The following is a 21,923-nucleotide window of genomic DNA, read 5'->3' as shown; positions in this document are numbered from 1 at the left end:
TAAGAGAGATAAGCAGGTAAGAAAGTAGGTAAGTTAATTGCAACTAATTAAAATGTTGCTATCCCTTGTGAGTAAAACCTTATTGTGTGCTTAATTTTTTAGAAAATAAGATTTTCATTCCAGCCTAAGATGTGACGGTGTGACAAGAAGGAGGTTAAAACTTAACAGCAGAATATTTACATCTCTTTAAGGACAAAGTTTTTTAGATAGAGAGCCCAAAGGGGAGTGAGTATCTGCAGTGTAAGAAGCTGACTGTAGAAGTTACCATGTTAACAGAAATTTTAGTGCTAATTTCATTCCCTTATGGAATTCAACTCTTAAAACTTCATGACAGATTTAGAAAGCGGGTTGTCCTTTCTTGACAGTTTCCATATTGACTGCCTCCCTTGAACAGAGTTTTGATAACTTTTTTCTCTTTATTTCACTCGTTGATAATTATATTAATATTAAGAAGGCTCAATTACTTTCACCAGCTTCATTTCTAGCATCACACTTAAATTACTCTAGGAAGCAATTTTTTGTTAATAAATAAGGTTACAGTAACCTTGATTAATTCAGCTTTTTTATTGAGCAACGCAGTTACAATCTACTTCTGTTGAACTTCTTAGACTTGTGCTGAACAGCTAAAGCCTCTTTAGAAGGTCAGCACTCAACTGATCACTACTTTTTAAACCCTTTATGCAAACTATCATGGAATCAATAGTCACAAACTACGGCTTTTGAAATTAGTGCTCATAAACTGTGTAAAAATGAGCACATTCTTCTGCAGAAAAATCTGTAAGCCCTTTAGTTACTACAGCTGCCATAAACTCCATTTAAGAAAATGGCAAATCAAGCTTATAAAGTCTGTGTGAAATGCAATATGAATATGGAACTTTATCATGTGCCTGCACTTCAAGTTAAGAATTGTAATTTAGCTGTATAAAAGAATAATTTTTGTACTCTGGATGTGAACTTTCTGCACTGAAATCGCAAGCAGAACTTCTTTGAATTTATATTCATTATTATTATATTTTTATGCCATACCTGTTCTGTGAAGGTAACTATGACCGTGCACCTAAGTTGTAAGGATTTGGGAAAAAATTGAGAAAGAGGAATATTTTTGAGTAGTTAAAAAGATTTATGATACAGAGACCAAAGTTGAGGGGAAGAAGGAGATAAAATTATTTAAAAATATTAAAAAAATACATAGTATATATTTACATTATTGTTCACATTTAAGTCCAGCTGAATTGAGAACCAAAGAAATGTAATCCTTATACTATTAATAATTTATTTCATAAAAACATGCACATTTTTACTGCCTATGCATATTTCTCAACTTAAACTTATATCTCAGGGCACTTATCATGGAAGAATTGACATGGAGAACACTACTAAAGAAGCTTTTCAGTCAGACTGAAATCACCATCGCACGTGCCACAAACTTTCTGCAGCTCATGTCACTTTAAGTAAGTTATTTTCAACTACAGCCAACTATGACCTTATATAATAGGTGTTCTGGAAATCTCATGAGTTGAGGGCTTTCCTGGAAAGCAGAAAATTGCCAAACCTGGCAAATGAGTCCTAATTACAGTGCCACAAAGCAATAGCATGTGAGGAGATGTGATGAGTAAGGCAGCAGCTATTAAGTTATAGGCTTTTGGCAGTTCATTTGACCATGTGGAGAACATGTGAAGTTGACACAGTCCAGCAAGTCATCAATTAATAACTAGTAATAAATTGTCCAAACTAATGGTGCAAGCTGGAGTAAACTTGTGTAACTTAAGCGAGGAAGACTTTGAAATATATATAGAAGGAGATGCTAAAAAATAGATTTTTAGTACTTTCCCTGTTAGAAATGGCACTGTCAGATTTATGTGACTGTACAAGGCGGATGGTAGCATTCCAAGAGGTTTCCAAGTGGAGGAGACCTGGCAATATTAACTGTGTCAGTCCGATATGACCTTCTCACTGAAGTGCTGTTTCCCTGCACATGACCTTCCCTCGGGTGATCAGCTCTTAGAGGGAAGCAAGTTCATTGACATAATGGCTTTCTTGGTTTGTTGCAGGTTGTTTAGATGTAAGCACTTAGCAAACAGGTAAACTCATAAAAACAAGATATTCCTTCCTAGTTGAGAAGAGCTTTCTTTTTTTTTCATGAAGAGACACAACTATTTTCCATGGTCTCTGCATTATGGCAACACTTCTTGTAGAAACTTTTTTGTGCTTGATGTTTCTCCTGCACAAAGACAAACATTATTCAATGTTTTCATTTGGTTCCTCTATGGTACAGGTGCACACGTCTAAGCACAGTTGGCTCCCTGTTAGCTTTCTGAAAGACTTGTCACAGAAAAGAAAGTGATGTGCCAATGCAGCATTTAGCAAGGGAGTGAAGAAAGGGAAGTGGAAACCCAGCAACTGCACTTCCCTTCTTAAATAGATTCTGTTTTACGCTATAGGAGCGCACTCTGGTACGGCTGCTCTTGTGCTAGTCAAGCAAAACTTGTCACAGGAGACAAAAATATTTGCCAATTTGGCTTTAACGCAAAACCTATTCTTTGTTTTTTTGCATACATCAAATGTCAGTGTCTCTATACTGCTCTGACAGGAAGCTGGCATGAAAGAAAACACAGCTAGGTGCGTCCTGGCAGGCAAACCATTCCCAAGAGGTTAGTAGTCCTGCTTGGTGGGAGAAGAGGGGTTGGGCTTGTTTTATTTGGTATCCATCAATCACACTAATTTTCATGTTTAGAACATAATCTTTTATGTAAATACTGGGATCTGGATTAAATAGATTTTAGCCATCTAAAAGACAGACTTGTAATCTTAAATTTCCGGCTTTCCTCCAATATCAGTTGGGCATGCGCAGATCCTGAAATTTTAGAACTAAAGGAATCACCCCTGCAGGTACCTTTTTTGCAATACTCAACTTAGAGATGCTTTAGACAATTAACTTTGACCGAACACCTACCTAGAATTAAGGGTGATGTATCTGCCCTTGGCTATTATGTCTCATTAGAAGTACACAGGAATAATTGTCTTTGCGCAATATATAACAGGCAAATGTGTATGCATTTATAAGTTTGTCTCTATTCAGCTGAATAAATCTACTGGCTAGATTTACTTTCACTGCAATTAGATTCACGGACTCGCATTACATCAGATGCTCTGAGTAGAGAAAGCATTAACGTTCTTGAATTTTCATTACTTTTCATATATCCTATAAAACATTTATATGCAAATTCACTCAAATTTTATGGCATAAATCTTCAATATTAGTGTTTTCTTGGTCTTTCTGAGTATTTTGGAAGCATATTTTGAAAGAATTTCAGACAGGCATTTGCAAAGCAGAAATAGGCTTCAATAACTACATTTTATAGACTGAAGTGACAACTTTTTGATCTTTTCTTTAATGTTCAGTAGTATTATGCTGACAAAAATACATATATGAATCAATACACTGAAATCTAATAAAAGCATTTAAAAAGTCAAGTAGATTGATCATGTGTAATTATTGCAAGACAGTAAATTCAGATAACAAAAGGCTTTCCTACCACGCTTCACTGTGAAGATTTTACTTTTATACGGATATAGCTGTGCAGCACATTATTTGCAGCGCACAAGCTACAAATATGACCCTGTAGATTATTTTTCTGCATTTAAAATACTTGTTTAGAATTTCAGAGGCTTGTTGTGTTTGCCAGTTTCCTCAGGATCATTTTTATGAGCCAGTCAGCTCAGACAGTCTAATCTTTTCAGATGTCAAGATCTTGTATTATGCTTGCTGCTACAAGCAGGCGCAGTTCTAAATGTCTCCACTGCAATTAAAACAAATAAACAGCAACTTGCATCTGCCGAGACAGGCTGCTTTTACTTTTTGCACACTTAGATATTATAATGAATATTTTTAGATTATATATAGTAATTAATAGGATGCTGAGGGATGACATTTGTCTTTCATACATAGATAGACTTCAAAAACAACAAAAAAATTAAATTAAGAGTGTGTATCTTTATGTAGATTAATTACACTTCTTTATTTTCTCATTGAACTTCAGTTTTGAAACAAACCATCATAGTCCATTCGGGATTTTGCTAGTTAGAATCACTTGGAAGTGTTAGCTCCGGCACAGCAACAGCCAGAGTCCTTTTACATTTACTAGAAATTAGCCTGTAGGCTTACCTGGTACTTAGTGCTTTTCTAAATAGGCCTAAAAATATTCCAGGTATGTTGTGAAGGTTACAGATCTTGATTATGTTGGGTTTAACAGATATTTTTATGCAAAACAGAAAATGTTATGTATCTACAGAATGTTAACTAATAAAATTAGCTTTGCAGCACAAGTCTGCAAACAACCCAATATATCTTAATATGTCTTATTACCCGAATAAGTTGCTTTTACCTGCTTGCCTGTATCTTTCAAGTATTTTTCATAACGCATTCAAAGTATTCACCTGTCCCACTGCTTGCCCGCCCCACTTACAATTTCTTCATCTCTCAGCCTGGTTTTAACTTTCCTCAGTTCTATTAGTCTCCTGAGAACTATACACTAGCTTATTGCAGTTCAATACACCTGTAAATCTAAACATGATCTACGCAGCAGAGAAGCAAAAATACATCTTTTATAGAACAGCTGACATCTGGAAAGTTTGAACAAGCTTTTGGGTACAGTCTTTGATCATTTCTGATAACTGAACAACAACTCAAGCTAAGTACAGGTTAAAAGCAATTTCTCTTAGTTTAATCTCATTATGTTAATCAACTCTTTTACTACATACATAACAGCTGCAGTAGCAATGAATAACTTCATTTCGGTGCCTTAGAAAATGACTTTTTCTTTGCACATCCAACTCATCTGGTCTAGAACACATCACAGCTGTTGGTTTAGAGCTATGGGCTGAAGTCTAGCACAGTGCTCCCAGGCACTTCATTTATCTGTCTCTTTGATAGGTGTATATACCAGCTTTCCTTTTTTAAATACAGCCTTCTTAATTCTAGTGCAGAAAAAGTTGAATAAGAGGTAGCATCAATCCTAGTTAAAAGTTATCCAGAAAGCACGGACCTACAGATTTAAGTTCCTGCTTTGAATTGCCTTGAATTGAATGTGAAGACATAGCTTTCAGATCATAAACGCATTTACTATCAGAGCTTTAGTTTAAGCATGGAATTAGCACCACCGGAAGACCTCTAAATCACTAAAATAATAAATATAAAAATGGAAATATATCATTAGTGTCATTGTAGTGATATGATGTTTTCATAGGGGATAATGAATGCAAGGACCAGGACAAGAAGATTACATCTTGGAAAAATACTTGTTATTTGCAAGTTGAGTCCGTATGTACCTTCTTAAAATATGACTTCCACCACCACACAAGGGAGGAGAGCCGTCTTCTACTTGCTGTAGAAAGTACTTTTTTGGTCATCCTTCTCCTGCTGGATACATAGCCCTTCTAAGGAGGAGCAGGCTGGCGGCTGTTCAATCAAACTACAGCCCTAAGGCCACACCTGAAGAAATGTGAACAAAAGACAAGAACACTAAATGATGAGATAGGCAGCACATCTCCAGAATTGCCTGCCATCGCTAAACGCATGTTCTTCTTCAAATAAATCCATGTGCATGTTTTAACAAGCCATTACCTCATCAAAAATTATCTAGCAGGATGCCTTGGGAGTCCACCTTGCAGGCAAGAGATGCTTTCTGAACACTGCACCAGTCTTTCCTCAGCGCCGCTGGACTTTGGTGAAAATATTGCACTCTCTAAAGGTACAGAGCAAATCCCTGGGATTCGGGTATTTCCAGTGTGGCCAGAGAAGAGCTCCAGGTACTCCTTGTGCCCATGGGGAGGAAAGCGAAAAGACGACTCCCAGGGAACTTTATTTCTAAAATGCCCTGCAGTTTTGCAAACTGACATCAATGCTAAAGTTACACTCATCTTCAGATACTACATATTTCTGCCTTGATCTACTATTCTGGTTTGTCAGATCTCTGTTAAATCCCACTTTCTCATTGCCTCCTAAGATTGCCCTTAAAAATATTACTGAGCCCAGCTCAAGGATTTACCATCCAAACCAGGGAAACTCCCCACCTCCAAGTTTTTGGGTTTTGTTTTTTGTTTTGTTTTGGTTTTTTTTTCCATTTAAACACAGTCTTAAGATTAACAACTAATGTTTCAACAATTGTCAGCAAATGAATATGTGTGTATTATTTTGATTCAAAAATAATATTATTTTCCTGCTCAAAAAGGTCCTGCAGACGATAAAGCTATGCTCGCATACACATAACTGCATCAAAGAATAAGATATTACTGCCTTAGTGTCAGGACAACTATGAAAAGGGTTGGTTTTTTTAAATATAGACTTTAATATAGAAAAATGCATAACAAGTCGTTTCATTAGTTCTTCGTTTGATGGTTATTTCATTATACCACATTCGTGATTAGAGGATAATCCCTTTAGCTCAACAACTTATTAACCATGTTCTTTCAATTAGAAATAGCTTATTTTCTAGCAAAACAAAACCCATAAACTCTCCTGCCTCCAGCTTATAATGATTTTCTATAAGTGTAAAAGAGGTATAGTAGAAAAAGGGAGCTTGATATGAACAGAAGTTACACAGAAATGGAAGATATTTCTAATAATGTAAAGCTAGATTGAGGTACACATTGTGTGTGAATATTTCTACTGTTTATCAAAAGCCTGCTACTTGGTTGCACGAAGCAACTGCACCTGAGGTTAAATTTTCTTGACTTTCTGACAGTTTGGTCAGGGCTTCACAAAGAAATGAGTTTTGGAAACCTGGATACGGGAGAGAAACAGCTGGAGGAATACCTCAAAACCCCTTATATTTCAGAAAAACAGAGAAAACAGTGCAAAGGTGAAAACTGCTTTTGTGGATCTAGTTTATTAATAAGCATTGTAATTAACAAGACAACATGCTGTACAGAAATCTGAAATAGTACTACTGCAAATATACTGGACTTTAAATGCCGCTGGACTGTAGTATATGATGTCCAACGGCACGATTTGAAAAGTGTGGTTAGGGCTGTTTCAATACACAGACATACACTGCTCACTCTCAGATCCTGTAGTATGCCGTAAAGCAGGGAGATTTCCCAGAAATACAAAACTCAAATATTTACAAGAAATCATCAATTTCTTTCTTCACTAGGGATAACATAAGTTATACACATTTTTCCTACGTATACCAAATAAAATCTTTGCCTTCAACTTTACTTTGTGTCTGCATAAACCAATTGCTTTCTTTTTATTAATCCAGGTAAATAATGGTGGTAAACTGCAGTGCAATCATTTAATTGATAATCACTCATTAAGGATTTGTATTAAAGCTGCAAAAGCATAACTTGAACAAACAAATAAAGTCAAATGCAAATTTTCAAGCTTTCAAAACTCAAACGTTATAAGGTTGAATCAAACAACCTTTAGGAAATCAACCATTATGGACTAGGAATTATTTAGATCTATTGTCTTTGGCTTGACCATGCTGGAAGCAGGTTAATAATCATCATCTCTGGGATGATGGGGTTCCACCCTGGACTATGGCTTGCTCAGAATGTAAGAGAGCAATCTTGCACTTCCCTTACATAAAAACCCAACCAGATCTATGCACACCAGGGTCACAGATGTCTGATACACAGTGGCCTCTCTCATCCAGCCCTACGCTAAGCAAAAACACCTGGCTGGATTCAGAACCACATAACTAATGTTATGTCAAGTTAGCTGTCATGCTAACATTCATAAGCGCTCAGGTCCTATTAGCATGGGCTCACTGCCATGATAATTAGCTAAATGACCTGCATCCGGCCAGCTCACAGCCCACAGAGAGCAGGTGCTTGGTACTCTCTGTCTGGCCAGGCAGACATGCCTAATTATTCTTTCTTTAGAATTAAGTTACACTTGAAAATACAGCACAGTTGATGAAAACAAAGAAACAGCATATTTTACTTCCAACAGGTTGACTTCAGTTCTAATTTTTTAAGTTCTTTTTCTTAATTGACTGCTTTACAATATGGGAAGAATTATCTTTCTGCCACCACTACCCATAACTTCGATGCAGTACTTAGAATTGCACCAAGAGTTTGGCGTGGGGTAAGGGAATAATCTAGGCTAGACTGTGTGACACATTACTTTGAAGGCAAAGGTTTTCCTTTATTGTTACACTGTATGAAACAAATCTAATCATGTAACTACCATTTTACTGTATATTGTATATAGGATTGTTTTCTCCACAAATTCACACAAGTAAGATAAAATAAGTTAAATGACTAAAAAAAAAAATTACACAAAAATAGACAGTCTATGTACTAGATAAATTATTTATATATATGGCAAGATGTGTAAAGAGTCTCTAGAAACTATATTCCTCTGGATACTGACATGCCACTCAGAAAAATATTGCCGTAAATGCATAGTCTTGTATATTAGGTATGTAAGATGTAAAAATTAGGGAACTATTTAAACCCTGATACAACCATTTAACGTGTATTTACAATTAATTGTTCTGTATCTTGTTGACAGGATTTCAGAATATCACAACACAATTTCATGTATATAACAATCAATACTTCCTATCATCATATTCATCTTTACATTGCTTTTTGTTTTAGCAACTTTTTTTGTTGCTTTGGTGTTTTGTTGGAGTTTTGTTTGCTCACAAAAGAAAGAGGGGTGGTTAATTGCTTCTGTAGCTTAGAAAGGAAGAAAAAACCACAAGCCTCTAAACATTTGAATGCAAAGCTGTTATTTTTTTTTCCTGCCTATGAAAAAACACTAATTCTAGTTCTTTCAGCTTTTCCTATGAAAACCCTAAAATGTAAGAAATTAATTCTTTGCTTTGAAATTTCAGTTACAATTTTCAGCCAGAAAGGAAATGTTACAGGCAAAAGAAATGAGAGCTTTCCAGTGCAGCCGCCAATTCTGTAAACATTTGGTATGGCAGCCCTCTGTAATAAAAACTAAAGCCCTCTGCTTACAATAGGAAGCATTAGCTGACAGGATTATACTAAATTTGCACAATTAATATGTTTGGTAAATCTATGTAAACTACAGATAAGCTTTTTTTGCATATCCCTGAAAAGGGCTGCCAAATTTACTCCTCGTGATCTTTCCAAAGCAAACAACAAAAGGCTTTGTATATTGTAGGTATGAATTAATTTGTCAAATTTTTAATTGTCCTGGAATTGGAAATCAGTTGTATCAGCTTTTGTGTGTCAGTACCCAAAGGATTATTATTTTTTTCCAGGTTTTACATGCAACTGGAAGCCAGTGTGCCACATCTTTTCTAAATGTTACTGAAAACTACATTAAAAAAAAAAAAAAGAAAAAAAAAGTAGTACATCTTTAGATAATCTGATGTTCATTAATTAAAACCTATCAGTAGGTTAAAAGTGAAGCTTTTATTTTGCACATAAAATCTAAATGTGATCTGAATAGATTTACAGTGGGGACAGCGATATATAAAGCTACTTATACCTGCTGGGCACATAAGAGAAGCTCTTTTAGCATTCATTGGAAACCCTCAACAACTTGAACTTCTGTAGATTTTACAAGCAGCTAATATTACAGCATTTTTACACACAGTTTTGTTTATAAATTACAGATTTAAGTTACAATATGAAGCCTACACAGAATTCTATCCATAGGAAATATTCACAAACTGTCTTTTTTCCCCTCCATACAACTTCGATTGTCTTACTTAACGTAGCCATAAAACTAAACAAAGTTATGCAGTCTTTTAAAGGAAAAAAAAAATCTTGCTTTGTACATACTGTAAATGATGAAATGGCTAAACAGAAACAAAACATGAGAAAGGAACCTCCTTTTTCATCCACTGTGATTTACCAGTGTTTTTCTGCCACTATTTATTTATCCTCCAGTACACAGAACACTGAAAAGAATCCCTCATCTTTAAAAAGAATTATCTTAAGACTTTATCAAATAATGTGATTTGGTTGTGTTTATGATTACACTTATCCAGCTTTCATTACCCAGGTTCTTCTTTCTTTGCTAAGAACTGTCAGTCATTCTCTAATAAACTAAGCCACAATGATGAGTACTCCCTCATATAATAGGTTTGTGGAGAAGTAACTAATATTATAGCTAACCTTTTACTGAATACTTACAATAGGTGAATATAGCTGTAAAAAAAATAAAGCCGTATACATCATTATAATATTCTTTTAAACACCAGTAGCCTGCAGCCACAACATCACATCAGCCAAAATAACTACCCCATTTTCCTACTGTTTTCAGCAGTGCCCGTGTAATTTTCAACTAACAGGAACAGTAGCCAAAGCAAGCTCTGCAAGATGAAAAAACCCAATAGAATTGAAAAAATTAGAAATAGACTTATGGCTTGAAAAGTATAATATATATCTTATTGTTGCTTTCGTCATCACAGAAAGGAAAATCTTAGAAATTAAGAAGGTTATTTATAATTTTTTTCAGTTTTGATCTCGCATGCCCTATCATTGTCATGTTTAATTCACACAGAAAAGCCTAGTTCAGAGCTTTCTAGTTCACCTATTGTATTCTTTCAAAGAACAAACACCTGTAGATTGAGCCAATAAAAATTAAAATCAAAAGCACTTTTCATGTCTTTAAGTAAATTTTCCTTCTTAATTACATAGAAGATAAATTTTGGTAGAAAGCTATACCATCCCTCTTAAGAATCAGATTTTAGGCTCTTATTCATTCTATCATGTAAGGTAATCGAATGAGAAGTTGCCCACTTGACCTCAATTGCTAAGACAATGGCAGATGAAATCTACGAATATGCTACAAATTGTAACAACAAAGAAAAATTTGAGTATATTTAGAGTGTAATATTCCCCAAACTGTACTAAGAAATCACTTTCAACAGGGAGGAAGAACTGCTGGCAGATATTTGCACTATATGGCCCGTATAAGAAAATGAACAGGATTTTGTGGTTTTTTTCTGATTGTTTCCGAGTTGCGGGTTTTCTTCCCCATTTTGTGGATTTTAACAAGAACTATGGTGGATTTCTTTTAACTAAGTCCTAAGGATTTAGCTTTTTTAATTTCAAATTTAGGATTCTATATACATATTCACAAGCTTAACAAGTTTGTATACGCACTAAGAACAGCGTTAGGCTGTGACTATGTACAGTCACACTTAAAGCCTGAAATAATGGATTTGTCAGATATGCATTTATAGCTGGTGCTCATGTATAAACGTAGTGCTACTCCCAGACACCGACGGCGGGTGGGACGCGGCGAAGTTTGCCAGAGGAATGACTTTGACGGGATCTTCGCTGGCACAAAGTCTTTCGCAGGTGTTGTAGAACTGGGGCCTGGGACCACCCTGGCCTTTGTCAGTGTCGTCCTTTGGAAGGGGCCTCCCAAGAGTGTGTCGTCCCTCAGCCCTGGCTCCTCGGCCCCAGCCTTGCTGGAAGCCAAACGATGGCAAAGGGGTGTTGGACTGCTGATACTGCGTCAAAGACGGTGGCATCCAGCAGTTGTCAGAATGGCCCAGGATGAGACACTCCTGCGTGCAGGTTTCGGAGGCTTCAGCCAGGGCTTTCTGGAGATTTACTTCAATAGCTGGGAAGATGGAAAAAGACAAGACGTTATCAGAGGTCCAAAGATTGATATGCACAGAGAACCAAGGTTAACAAAGCACTCTCAGTTCTAAGATAATGGACACAGTTTGCAAAGAAAATACCTTCAGCTGTACAATTTCAGTGAAGGTTTAGATGTTGGCAAGTCTGGGGTCCGCGCTGGCTATCATCAGACAAAAGTTAATGTTCAATAAACAGCTGATATCATCATTATGTAACTAAAGCCCTTATACCTGCAACTCACAATGACTTTTTCAGTTTTTGAAATTCTAATTTGTGTAATAAAGCCAAAAGCTTTATAATAATCCAATAACAGAGCTCTATATATAAAGCCAAAAACTTTGTAATAATCTAATACCGTAACTATATATATTTCCATACAACTACTTGAAAAAAAAATTACTAAAATAAGGACTTTTAAAATGTTTTCTTAAAACTCGATGTTTGGATCCCTTTGCTTTGCCAAACCACAATTAACTTGGACACATAACCAAAGATGGTACACTGCCTTCAAATATGCACTCAAGAGCTTCAAGAATGAAAGACAGTGTAAAAGCTATTTTAAAGAGAATTGATTTCTCCATGTGTTCAATACTTGAAACCTTGAAAAATCAAAGGGTAATAGCAAAACAAGCTGTAACTTCTGTAGTTTACTAGTAATCGAACCAGTTTTCTTCAGCAGATGCAAGGTTTGTGCCCTTGAAGAAAGAATACAGAAACTGTAATTTTTTCAAAGGCAAAGTAAACTAATAAATTTGAAAGATGTGATTTGCAATACATAAACAATCTTGATCAGTTTCATTTAAACTACAGCTTTAGCATGTTGTGTAAATTCAAACTAGCAGAATTAAAATGCCACAAATCATTCCTTGAAATAGTTTTCATGTTATAATTTTATATTCTTTTGCTGTGTACACAGTTTAAACACATGAGGAGCGAAGAAGAGCATCTGATGAGATACTTCGCTGTGCTGTCTTCACAAAACTTCCCAATGAAGGATACATACATATTTTTAATATCAATCTTCATGAAAACAACATTTAAAATTGGATTCTGTATCATAGCCACTGGAGAAGGTACACCGCTAGGAACTACTTATAGCAACATCAGTTCTGAGTAGGAACCTCTCAGTCTCTAAACTTGATGTCTTAAATGCATGCTGTGCTTCTGTTTTAATAAATACTTTACATGTTGAAATCTACAAAGCACAAATATATATTTCCATGTTACACTGCAATACAAATGAATTACATTTTTCCTTCAGGCATTGAAATATATAATGCTGCAGTCCAAAATACAGGATACATCTTTTTTAAGTCTACCATGTTTAAATAGACAATTGGTTACTTGCTGTACCGTGAATGCTATTTACTTCCTTAAGTACACTATATCAGTAAGAGCCAGTTAGAGAAACAACTGTTCGTAAATGCTCTTTTGCCCTATTACTGGCTTTCCAACATGTCTTCAGTCATGCTGTCTTATTATTTTTCAATGTAATAGTGACAAACACTTTGTCACCTTGCTGTTAAAAAACTAATCCAGTTTTGACGAGCAGTAGGAGACACAAATATGGAAATAATTCGGCAGAGGCAATAATTCCTGCAAAAAAGGTTACTACTGGTAGATTAGTCTAATCTTTCTGTGTCCTACTATCTGCTATTAGAGACACAAATCTCAGTATGTACAAGGCTTCTTAAGCTCTTGAATTATCCAGGTTTGCTTCTCTCCTGATCAAGGCAATTCTTTGATATCAGGTACAACCTTGACAGAGTGCTGAATTATCCCCGTTTTATAGAGAAACCAATCTTTTCTGTATTTATTAAAAAAAATTTGATACCCAGTACCTCAGTGTTTCTTTTTATCTCAAGGCTTTCTAATCACTCTTACAATGCTATTAATTTGGTTAAACTGAAAAACGCACAATTACTTGAGAAAAATAGGCATTTATAGCTCTTCGCAGCAAGCGGTTATAATACTTATATTGTACTATCTCTCTGAGACTTCAATGAGAGAGTAAACAAAGCTAGACCATCAAAAGAAACATTTGGCAGTAAAAACTTAACATTTAAGCTTTAGACAAGGCAACTCCAGAAATAAAAGGTCACTTATAAAACATTCTCTACACCATCTCAACAGATCAGTAGGATATTAATTTTGTGCCATGTGTTGCCAGAGTACCTGTAGACTCGGAACGTTACCACGCTCAGAACGGCAGCTTTGTTTATTCTGTTAATAAAGAGATATTTTTATCTGAGTTTTACTTCTTGCAAAAAGATTAACAAAAAAAAGACCAACCCAAACCAATAAAAACTTTAGAGTAATCCTGGGCATAATCATAAATTATGCATAGAAATTATTTTGGCTTTGAATTGGGGTTTCATTATACAACAGCTTGACAATGTAGGGTTGTTTAGAAGATAAACTTTTTGTAGCATTCATAGTCTTCCTTTCAACGTTGCTATGTGGTATACATGGTCTTCATTATCAGAGTATGTTTTTCATCACCGCTTACGATTAATAACATGGAAAACATACCGTTCTCATTAACTTTGAAGAGCTAAGACCCTTTTCTGCTGAGAACCTCTGCAGCGTTGCAGAAGAATAAGAATGAGAAAGTATTTGCGAACACAAGTACTTTTCTATGTGATGTCTGACACATTTTTATTCCCAACAGTAACAGTCAAGTTTTGTTGTACAATACAACATAACTAAAATCATTTAAAAATCATAATAAAATCATTTTAAAATCATAATAAAATCATATAAAAATAAAATAAAAAAATAAATTATATCCTTAACTTCTATACTAACTTTAAAAAGAGGCACAAATAGTTGGTTTTTTTTTATAATAACATCATGGTTTGGAGGTTTTTTTAAATCCAAATCACCTATAGGTCATAGCATTAGTGCAACCCTAAAGCAGTGTTTAGGAAGCTGGATATGCTGTAGGAAACCAAATTAACTGAGGGTGTTACAATGAATAAAGCGTGAGGCAGACAAGGTCCCCAATATCTGCATTTAAAGGAAACTTAGAAAATTTCATCAACTGATCTGTTGCAGTAAATGGTACTAGCAAGGATAATTGGGATGCAAAACAGTGTCTTTTTGGTATAAAGTAAAAATAAATACAATCAGCAGTGTGAAATATTATGGTTTTAGCATAATAAAGTAAAAATGACTGTTGGAGCATAATTCTTCTGGTTTTGAATGAACCTAGAACAAAATGTAGGATTTTTTCTGCATGAATATTCATCAGACATTATCTTCTTTGTCTGCTCTTTCAGGCCATGAAATGTAGCTTGTTTGTGTCAGTCGAATTCATTCTTTATTTTCCTAACATATCATCACTCTCCTGCTTCTTTAGTACCTGAAATCCTTCTAAATAGCTATTTGGCACTGGCCTTCCACTGCATCTAAACTTTGCTTTACTTGTTAAAAAGACATTATTAACGATTCTTTATTTTATCAAAGAGGAGAGCTTTACGTTAGTAATGTATTCTACTAACGGTGCCAGCTTACAACAGAATGCAGCTGATTTCCAATTATTCTGTTACAGACTTGACATCTGTAGAGGTCACTGTACCTAACATTGAGACATTGTCCTCAGCACCGTGTCTGGTCTCCTCTCTGCAACTTGCTGCCTACTTTAAACAAAGGATTCTCTGGCTGCCTCAGTCAACCATCCCAGAGGACCATCTGAGGAGGAACGGAAGCCACGCAGCTGGGTGAGCGTGAAGCTCAGGGCTCAAGTGGCCATTTATCAGAGGCTGTGTAAATTGACCGTGGCATTTTCTAGATGCTACACTTTAAGCTTCCTTCTATTTTGCATGTTTGTAAATCATCGCTAAATGTGGGTGGAAATAAAGTTTTCTGAGCCGTGTCACTCATTCAAAAGGAGTCATGTAGGTGATTATTCTGCATAGTCCAATATATTCCAATAAGTACTATCTATATTGGTAAATATCTGCATCTACCAAACAAGTAAAAGGAGTTTCCTGCTGTCTCTGAATGTTTTCAGAAGAAATTGTGGTTTTTACTAATGAAATTCAGTGTCTAGTAACATCTTCTCACATAAGATACGACGGGTTTATAAATGGAAATAGAAGTGTATGTATCCCCCATATATTATGAATAAACAATACATTCCAGACTCTTAGCAGTCCACCTAATTTCCTTCTTTACTCATTAATAAACCCTTAATTTTATACATTTTTTTTCATACTACATGGAGACTCTTCAACCATGAGGTACAAGTAGTATAAAAGAGAATTTTGAATTCATAGAATACATCACACTCATGCACACGTGAGTTCACCACTTGTGTTTGAACTCCAGATTGGTTTAGAAATGAAACTATTTTTTAAATTGTCTGCCTTAGAACTAAGAACATTTTTAAAGAGCGTTTCTGTCAGCTCTTATGAAATGTTTAGATCAGAACTGTCAAATATAACTAAAAGCACAATAGTTAAAAGACTTTCTTCATTGTTCCACAGCCTTTATCATTTATAGGTCAAAGCAGTTTTCAGTAAGAATATTTACTTTCACTTAAGAAAACGTGGAATTCCAACTGTGCCAGGTAGCTATCCCTCAGTCAAAACAACTATTAAAAAAGAAATAACGCTTGATATTTTTTTTCCTGTTTGTTTTTCTAGACACTTTCTGTGGTTATAAATCCTGTGTTAGGTTTTATAGACAGTAAATAAAAATGTTGGTCATTATCTTTCCCTCGGGGGGTTGAAAGCCAAAGAATTCTACAATGCTATTCTCCCTATAGATATACAAAATATGTGGCATAATACTGTGTACTTCGGCATTTTCAGCTTAATATCATGTTCCAGTTTTAAGAATATTTCTCATAGATAATTACCAAATGCAGGTAAGCTGTTAGTAAGACTGTGTTATCAGTCTTAATATATTATTTCATAATATTGAAAAATCAGAAGCATATACTTGGTGTATAAAAGAAACATTTTCTTTTTTTGCCCAGGGAAGCTGTGGCTGCCCCATCCCTGGAGGGGTTCCAGGCCAGGTTGGATGGGGTGTTGGGCAGCCTGAGCCAGTGGGACGTCCCTGCCCATGGCAGGGGGTTGGAACTGGATGGGCTTTAAGGTCCCTTCCAACCCAAACTATTCTATGATTCTATGATTCTTTTCTACCCTTATGCCCTCCCCTCAAGCTGCGAACGGGAGACATGCTACTAAGACAACATCGAGGCGTGGTCCCTTCCTCAGTCTGCCACAAAAGTCATCACTTACATCACAGAATCACATAAAGACTTGGGCTGGAAGGGACTTCTGAAGATGTCTGTCTAACCTGCTTAAAGTAGGATACCTTGGTCAAAGTAGAAGAGAATACTTTTTCCAAAAATTCAGGCCAAACTTTCAGAAATGGACATATCTGCACATATATATATATGTTAAAAGGGAGAGGAGTATTTCTAAGAGTTAAATAATCAAGAACACGAGCTCCCAAACAAGCATTAAAACATCTCCACCTTTATCCACATCTGTAACAACGATCAAAAGACATTTGTAAATATATTCCTTAGCAAAGTACTGAGATTAATCAGAAGTCCAAGAGCTGCCAGACCACACCGCACTGATGCAGACTTAGGGGCTTATGAATCGTGAAAAGAAAATTTCAAAAACAATTAAAAAAAAAGAGAAAACAACTTAAAACCACAGAATATAGAGTGCTTGAATTTTAAAGCTACGTAGCTGAAGTCTTAATGAAAAGCCAGTACTGAATTTGACACATTTTGGATGCAAACCATCCAGTGTTACATTTAGTGCACTCTTGTTTCATAATAAAGCAAGCAACAATTAGCAAGCAATTAAGCAAATTGCCCATAATTATGCCATTGCTGAGCTATTTTTCATATTTTCACAACACAGCACATACATGAATACATGGCTTGCAGTGCCAATGCTATTCTGTCAGCATCCAGAAGTGCCTCTCATTTACTGAAGCGTTTCATATTAAACAGCTCCCATCGCACATTCAGTGCTCTCTGCTCAGCAGGAACCCACCAGAGTGATGAAGATGACAACCTTATAGCACTCATCTCAGCTGATACCTCCTAAGGAATGGGTTGTGTGCCCCTCATCTTTTGCCCATGTGTATTTACTAAATGTGGTACTAAATCTAAGCAGGAATTCAAGCATAATATGGGGAAATTATAGCCCAGAATTACCCTGGTGACCAAAAGTGGCCACTTGGGTAACATGATTTAGCAGTCTCCACTATATGAAGAGAACAGAAATGACATTAACTATAAAAAAGGGAGGGGAGAATAATTGTTAGTGTAAACTGGGTTACTTTAATGAGGTCATGAGGAAGAAACTTGAACGTAGAAACCCTAAATAGCTGCTGCTATAATATACTCTACTTTTTTTGGTTTAGTAATAAGATGCCTTTGGGACAAGTGTCCTATCAATATTTTATTTCCTGTACATGTCTCAATAAATTAAAAACCTAAAAGAGTTACTTAAGTTCTAGCCTTTGAACCTTTTTATTCAAAGAACAAGTAGAACACACCATTTCCTTTAGTTTTCAGCTGTGTGTAGAGCTTGCCTCTACCAGAGCCTGTGAGAAATCATACTTGTAGGTCTAAGACTGATCCTCCAGATGTTCAAACTGAGGAATCAACAGGAATGCAGGAAATGACACTTTTTATATGCCGCCTAGGTTTCCCAGATTGTACTGGATATCTTGCAAGAAGAGGCTCTCCTTCCATTCCTGTGAACACAGTTTATGTCTTAACACCCCGGTTTCAATTTGAATTTAATCCTAAAAACTGCCAGGAGTTAGGCTTCTTATTCTAAAATCCCAGTGGTGTGAGGTGTGAGCATTTTGCACTTCGTTTCAATTAGTCAAGCAAACACTATCAAAGATGGCTGGTGAAGTTGGTGATGAACACAGGGAATGGAGGAAGCATCAGGGCAAAAGAGACAGCATATGGTAATTCCCGTATAATTAAATATGCTTGTGAAGTGAATCTTTCCTTCACAAATAAGAGCCATATAAATAAAGCACCTTAATCTTTCATTAAATCACCTCTTCTTGTTATTTTGACTAGAATTTCAATCTTGTGTTAATCAAAACCAAGGAATGGTCTAGAAGCAATGCTCCTGTAAAAAGTTTTAATAATTGCCATTTTCCACAGGAAAGGATTTCATCAAAAAAAACTTTAGGATCCCCAAAGCTCCGCAACCTCTTCTGTTTCAGCCTGATGAACACAGCCGTGATGGTGTTGTAGAATACACGGCACCAACCCTTATTCCTTCAACAGTCCAATTGTATTCATCTGTAATGTCCATGTTTTGTTCGCTAATTATGGCAAAACAAATACGGTAATTTGCAAAGGACGCATGTTTCTTGGCCTATGAAATGTATAGTGCCTTATCAATGAGAATTTTAACTATAACTTGTAAGCATAATGACCACCGAAAATGAATAGCCTAAAATCTAGTATATTGATTACAACACTGGGTGATACAATGTCCTTTATTTAATATTTAATTAATTGCTTCACATTTGTACTGAAGCCTTTTAATTATTAATGTATCGTACATTATTTAACACAGAATATGAATATAAATTTAAATTCAAATCAATTAAACAAGGTGAAACTACACAGTGAAAAATAGTTTCTCCTCCAGCAAATACCTTTGACCTGGAAACACAGAAAAGAGTGAAATTTGCATTTCTTCCCACATACCTGAGAAGACTATGCATTTTAGGCGGTATATATTAAGCTCTTACACTGTTGTAAAGTTTCTGTAATAAAACCAGCATTCTGTGGAAATACACTTGATGAAAAAGGGCTTCAGCTGCCTTTTTTCAGCTGGTGCCTGGAAAAGGAAGCATTTTCGACATGAGTTTTCTGTAGGGCATTTGTAAGACTTTCTCTCTTGATGAGTAAAACTTCATTTTAAGCCTTTCAAGATACAACTGTTACTTGCAATAAGGGAAAGAAGAATCTATAGAAAGTTGTAGATGCCCAGCAATTATCATCCTGGAATGACTGCCTCTTCAAGTAACAGCTTTATGTTTGAGTGGTGGGTTGACTGCTGCCAGCAGCTACGCACCACACAGCCTCTCGCTCACTCCCACCCCCTCAGCGGTGCTGAGAGCACTGAAAAACTTTTACCGTTCTCTGGAAGATGAGCTTTTCTTATCACTGCTGTCTCTTACAGTGACCAAGAAGGCAAAACTGTAGTAATGCAAATATTATTAGGGAGTCTGTGGCAATGAGTGCAACACTAATTTCACTAAATACTGCAATATGATGATGTTCTGAAGACTAATGGCTCACACATGTGTATAGATAATTTATGCTTTCTTAAATACCTTTAAACACTACTTGAAATATGAGATGCAGGAAATCCATGAAGCTTAGTATCTCATATCAACTTCCAGAGATTAAATTTCAAATGCTGAGTAAAAGTTGCTCTTAAACATGCAAGTGGAAGTCATCTCCAAAGCTTTTCCTCACATTTTCCATTTCACAATAAATTTCAAGTTCTGCAAATTCCGCAAAACAAAACTGCTTACATTTCACGGCATCTGCAAGGTGGTCTAACAACTCACAGCAATTTCCCTTTACTAAATTCCCTGCAACTCCCTTATCATTACTACAGAAGAACAAGCCTTGTGTTCCACCTAAAAAAACTTGAAAAAGCAGAATTATGAGTAATTAGTATAATTACTGCAGGGCTAAGAGGGCAGACCTTTTAATTCCCCTAAAGTGTCCAGTAGCTTGCCAGTTCTGTTGTGCTTTTTAGATTCCTTAATGAAAATCTACAACCTTGCAGAAGGACGGACCAGAGGAGTGAAAACTTTGACATTTCATCTCTCCATAGGACAAAAGGATTTCCCTCCTGCAGCTTCGTCCTCCCCAAGAGGACATCTCCTCCATATGGCTGCAGCTCAGGAGGGCTTTTCTCTTGGAAAACACTCGGAACCACAGATTCCTTGATGACTAGGCAACATTTCCTAACCAATTTTTCAAAGCAGTTTTCTGTCATGACCGCTTTGTCAATCTGCCATAGACTACCCTCAGTGGAACCACACAGATATTCATCTCTTTGACAAAGACCCCAAAAAAGTGTGAATACATGGGAAGGGCCGTGTTTGATTAACAACTTTGGGATTGCTGTAAAAATGAAATTTGAAAGGTAATAATTACATTTGTAATTACTTAGGTCTAAATCTCTTCTGTTTGCTACTCCCTCTATTTCTGGGCAGCTGGAGCAATGACTCATTAATAATAATAAAGTCATTTAACCCTACAGGCACATTACAAGGAGAAAAATGTCATTTGTCACCAACGCAAATAGAACAACCACTGAAGGATACAGAAAGACCACTATTTCATATTTATTGCAAATGATAAAAGGGACATATTTGCACTCGTTCTTATAATGACATCCCAATCTGCTTTTTAATTATCAGCAAACACAAGGGGACAGCATACAACATATGAGGGACTGCTAATAACGTATTGTCCTGTGGTGACATTTCCATAATCACTTTAAATCTATCCTATACATATGTACTAGTTAAACCTTTCAGCTCATGAAATCATACCCCCTAGTAAGGAATGAATTAAGGAATGAATTATCCTTCGCAGTTTTAGCACACAAAGTAGCTCTTTCACAGAGGTTGAGGGTCTGAGAGCTGACTTATGTATTTTACACAAACTGATAGGTTTTGGCATTCTGTTACATTTACAGTTGAATACAGTATAACTTAAAAATAAGTAGACTTGTATATTGGTATTTTTAGGTGAGGAAATTTAAAATTCTAATTTTCTCTGGTAATAATTTAGCTATGGATTGCAAGTCCCTTAATTTTCCAGTGCTTATCATTATTGTTCCGTACTTCACTACTACAAGAAGCCTTTAAGACACACTCTATATTACATGAAACAAGAACCCTTCTTCATCGGGAAATCAAGTAAATAAATCAGAATTTGCCAGATTTTAAAAAAGAATTACAAAATAATTGCCTGCCTATGAAATAAACTTCTGAGGAAAAGACTATTCTTTTCCTAAATTATTTATTTAGGAGACATGAAACCTGGAGGAAAAAATACAGAGAGGAATTTCTACAATGGCATTAATATGAAAACAAATGAAAGGAAGTAAATAAAAGTCACCATAATTTGAGGTTCAACTATCAAGCTAGATCTTCAAATTCTTCTTTGCTTTGCTTTACCATCATCACTTATCTAACCATCAGGCATGTATAAGGAACAGAGAACAAATTTGACAATATGAAGTTATAAACTGTTATTGCGTAGGGTAGAAAGGAGGTAAGGAAACCTCCTAAATGTA

The 21,923-nt window shown here is 35.8% G+C and overlaps 1 protein-coding gene across 3 annotated transcripts in view; it reads right to left on the bottom strand.

Annotated features, from left to right (window-relative positions):
• Positions 1-10,640: 10,640 nt before the first annotated feature.
• The window catches only part of PCDH11X (protocadherin 11 X-linked), a 470,689-nt gene continuing 459,406 nt past the window's right edge, over positions 10,641-21,923 (bottom strand). For 2 of the 3 annotated variants that reach the window (XM_054075388.1, XM_054075389.1), the window contains exon 7: positions 10,641-11,566. In XM_054075388.1, coding sequence (XP_053931363.1) covers positions 11,175-11,566 — 392 coding nt within the window. In that variant the 3' untranslated portion in view covers positions 10,641-11,174. The remainder of the gene's footprint in view (positions 11,567-21,923) is intronic. The other variant, XM_054075390.1, reaches the window with a different exon arrangement.

Source organism: Cuculus canorus, chromosome 10, assembly GCF_017976375.1.
Source record: "Cuculus canorus isolate bCucCan1 chromosome 10, bCucCan1.pri, whole genome shotgun sequence".
In the NCBI taxonomy this organism is placed as follows: Eukaryota; Metazoa; Chordata; class Aves; order Cuculiformes; family Cuculidae; genus Cuculus; species Cuculus canorus.
Note: the sequence above shows the minus strand (reverse complement) of the source record. Positions and strands in the feature narration are given on the sequence as shown.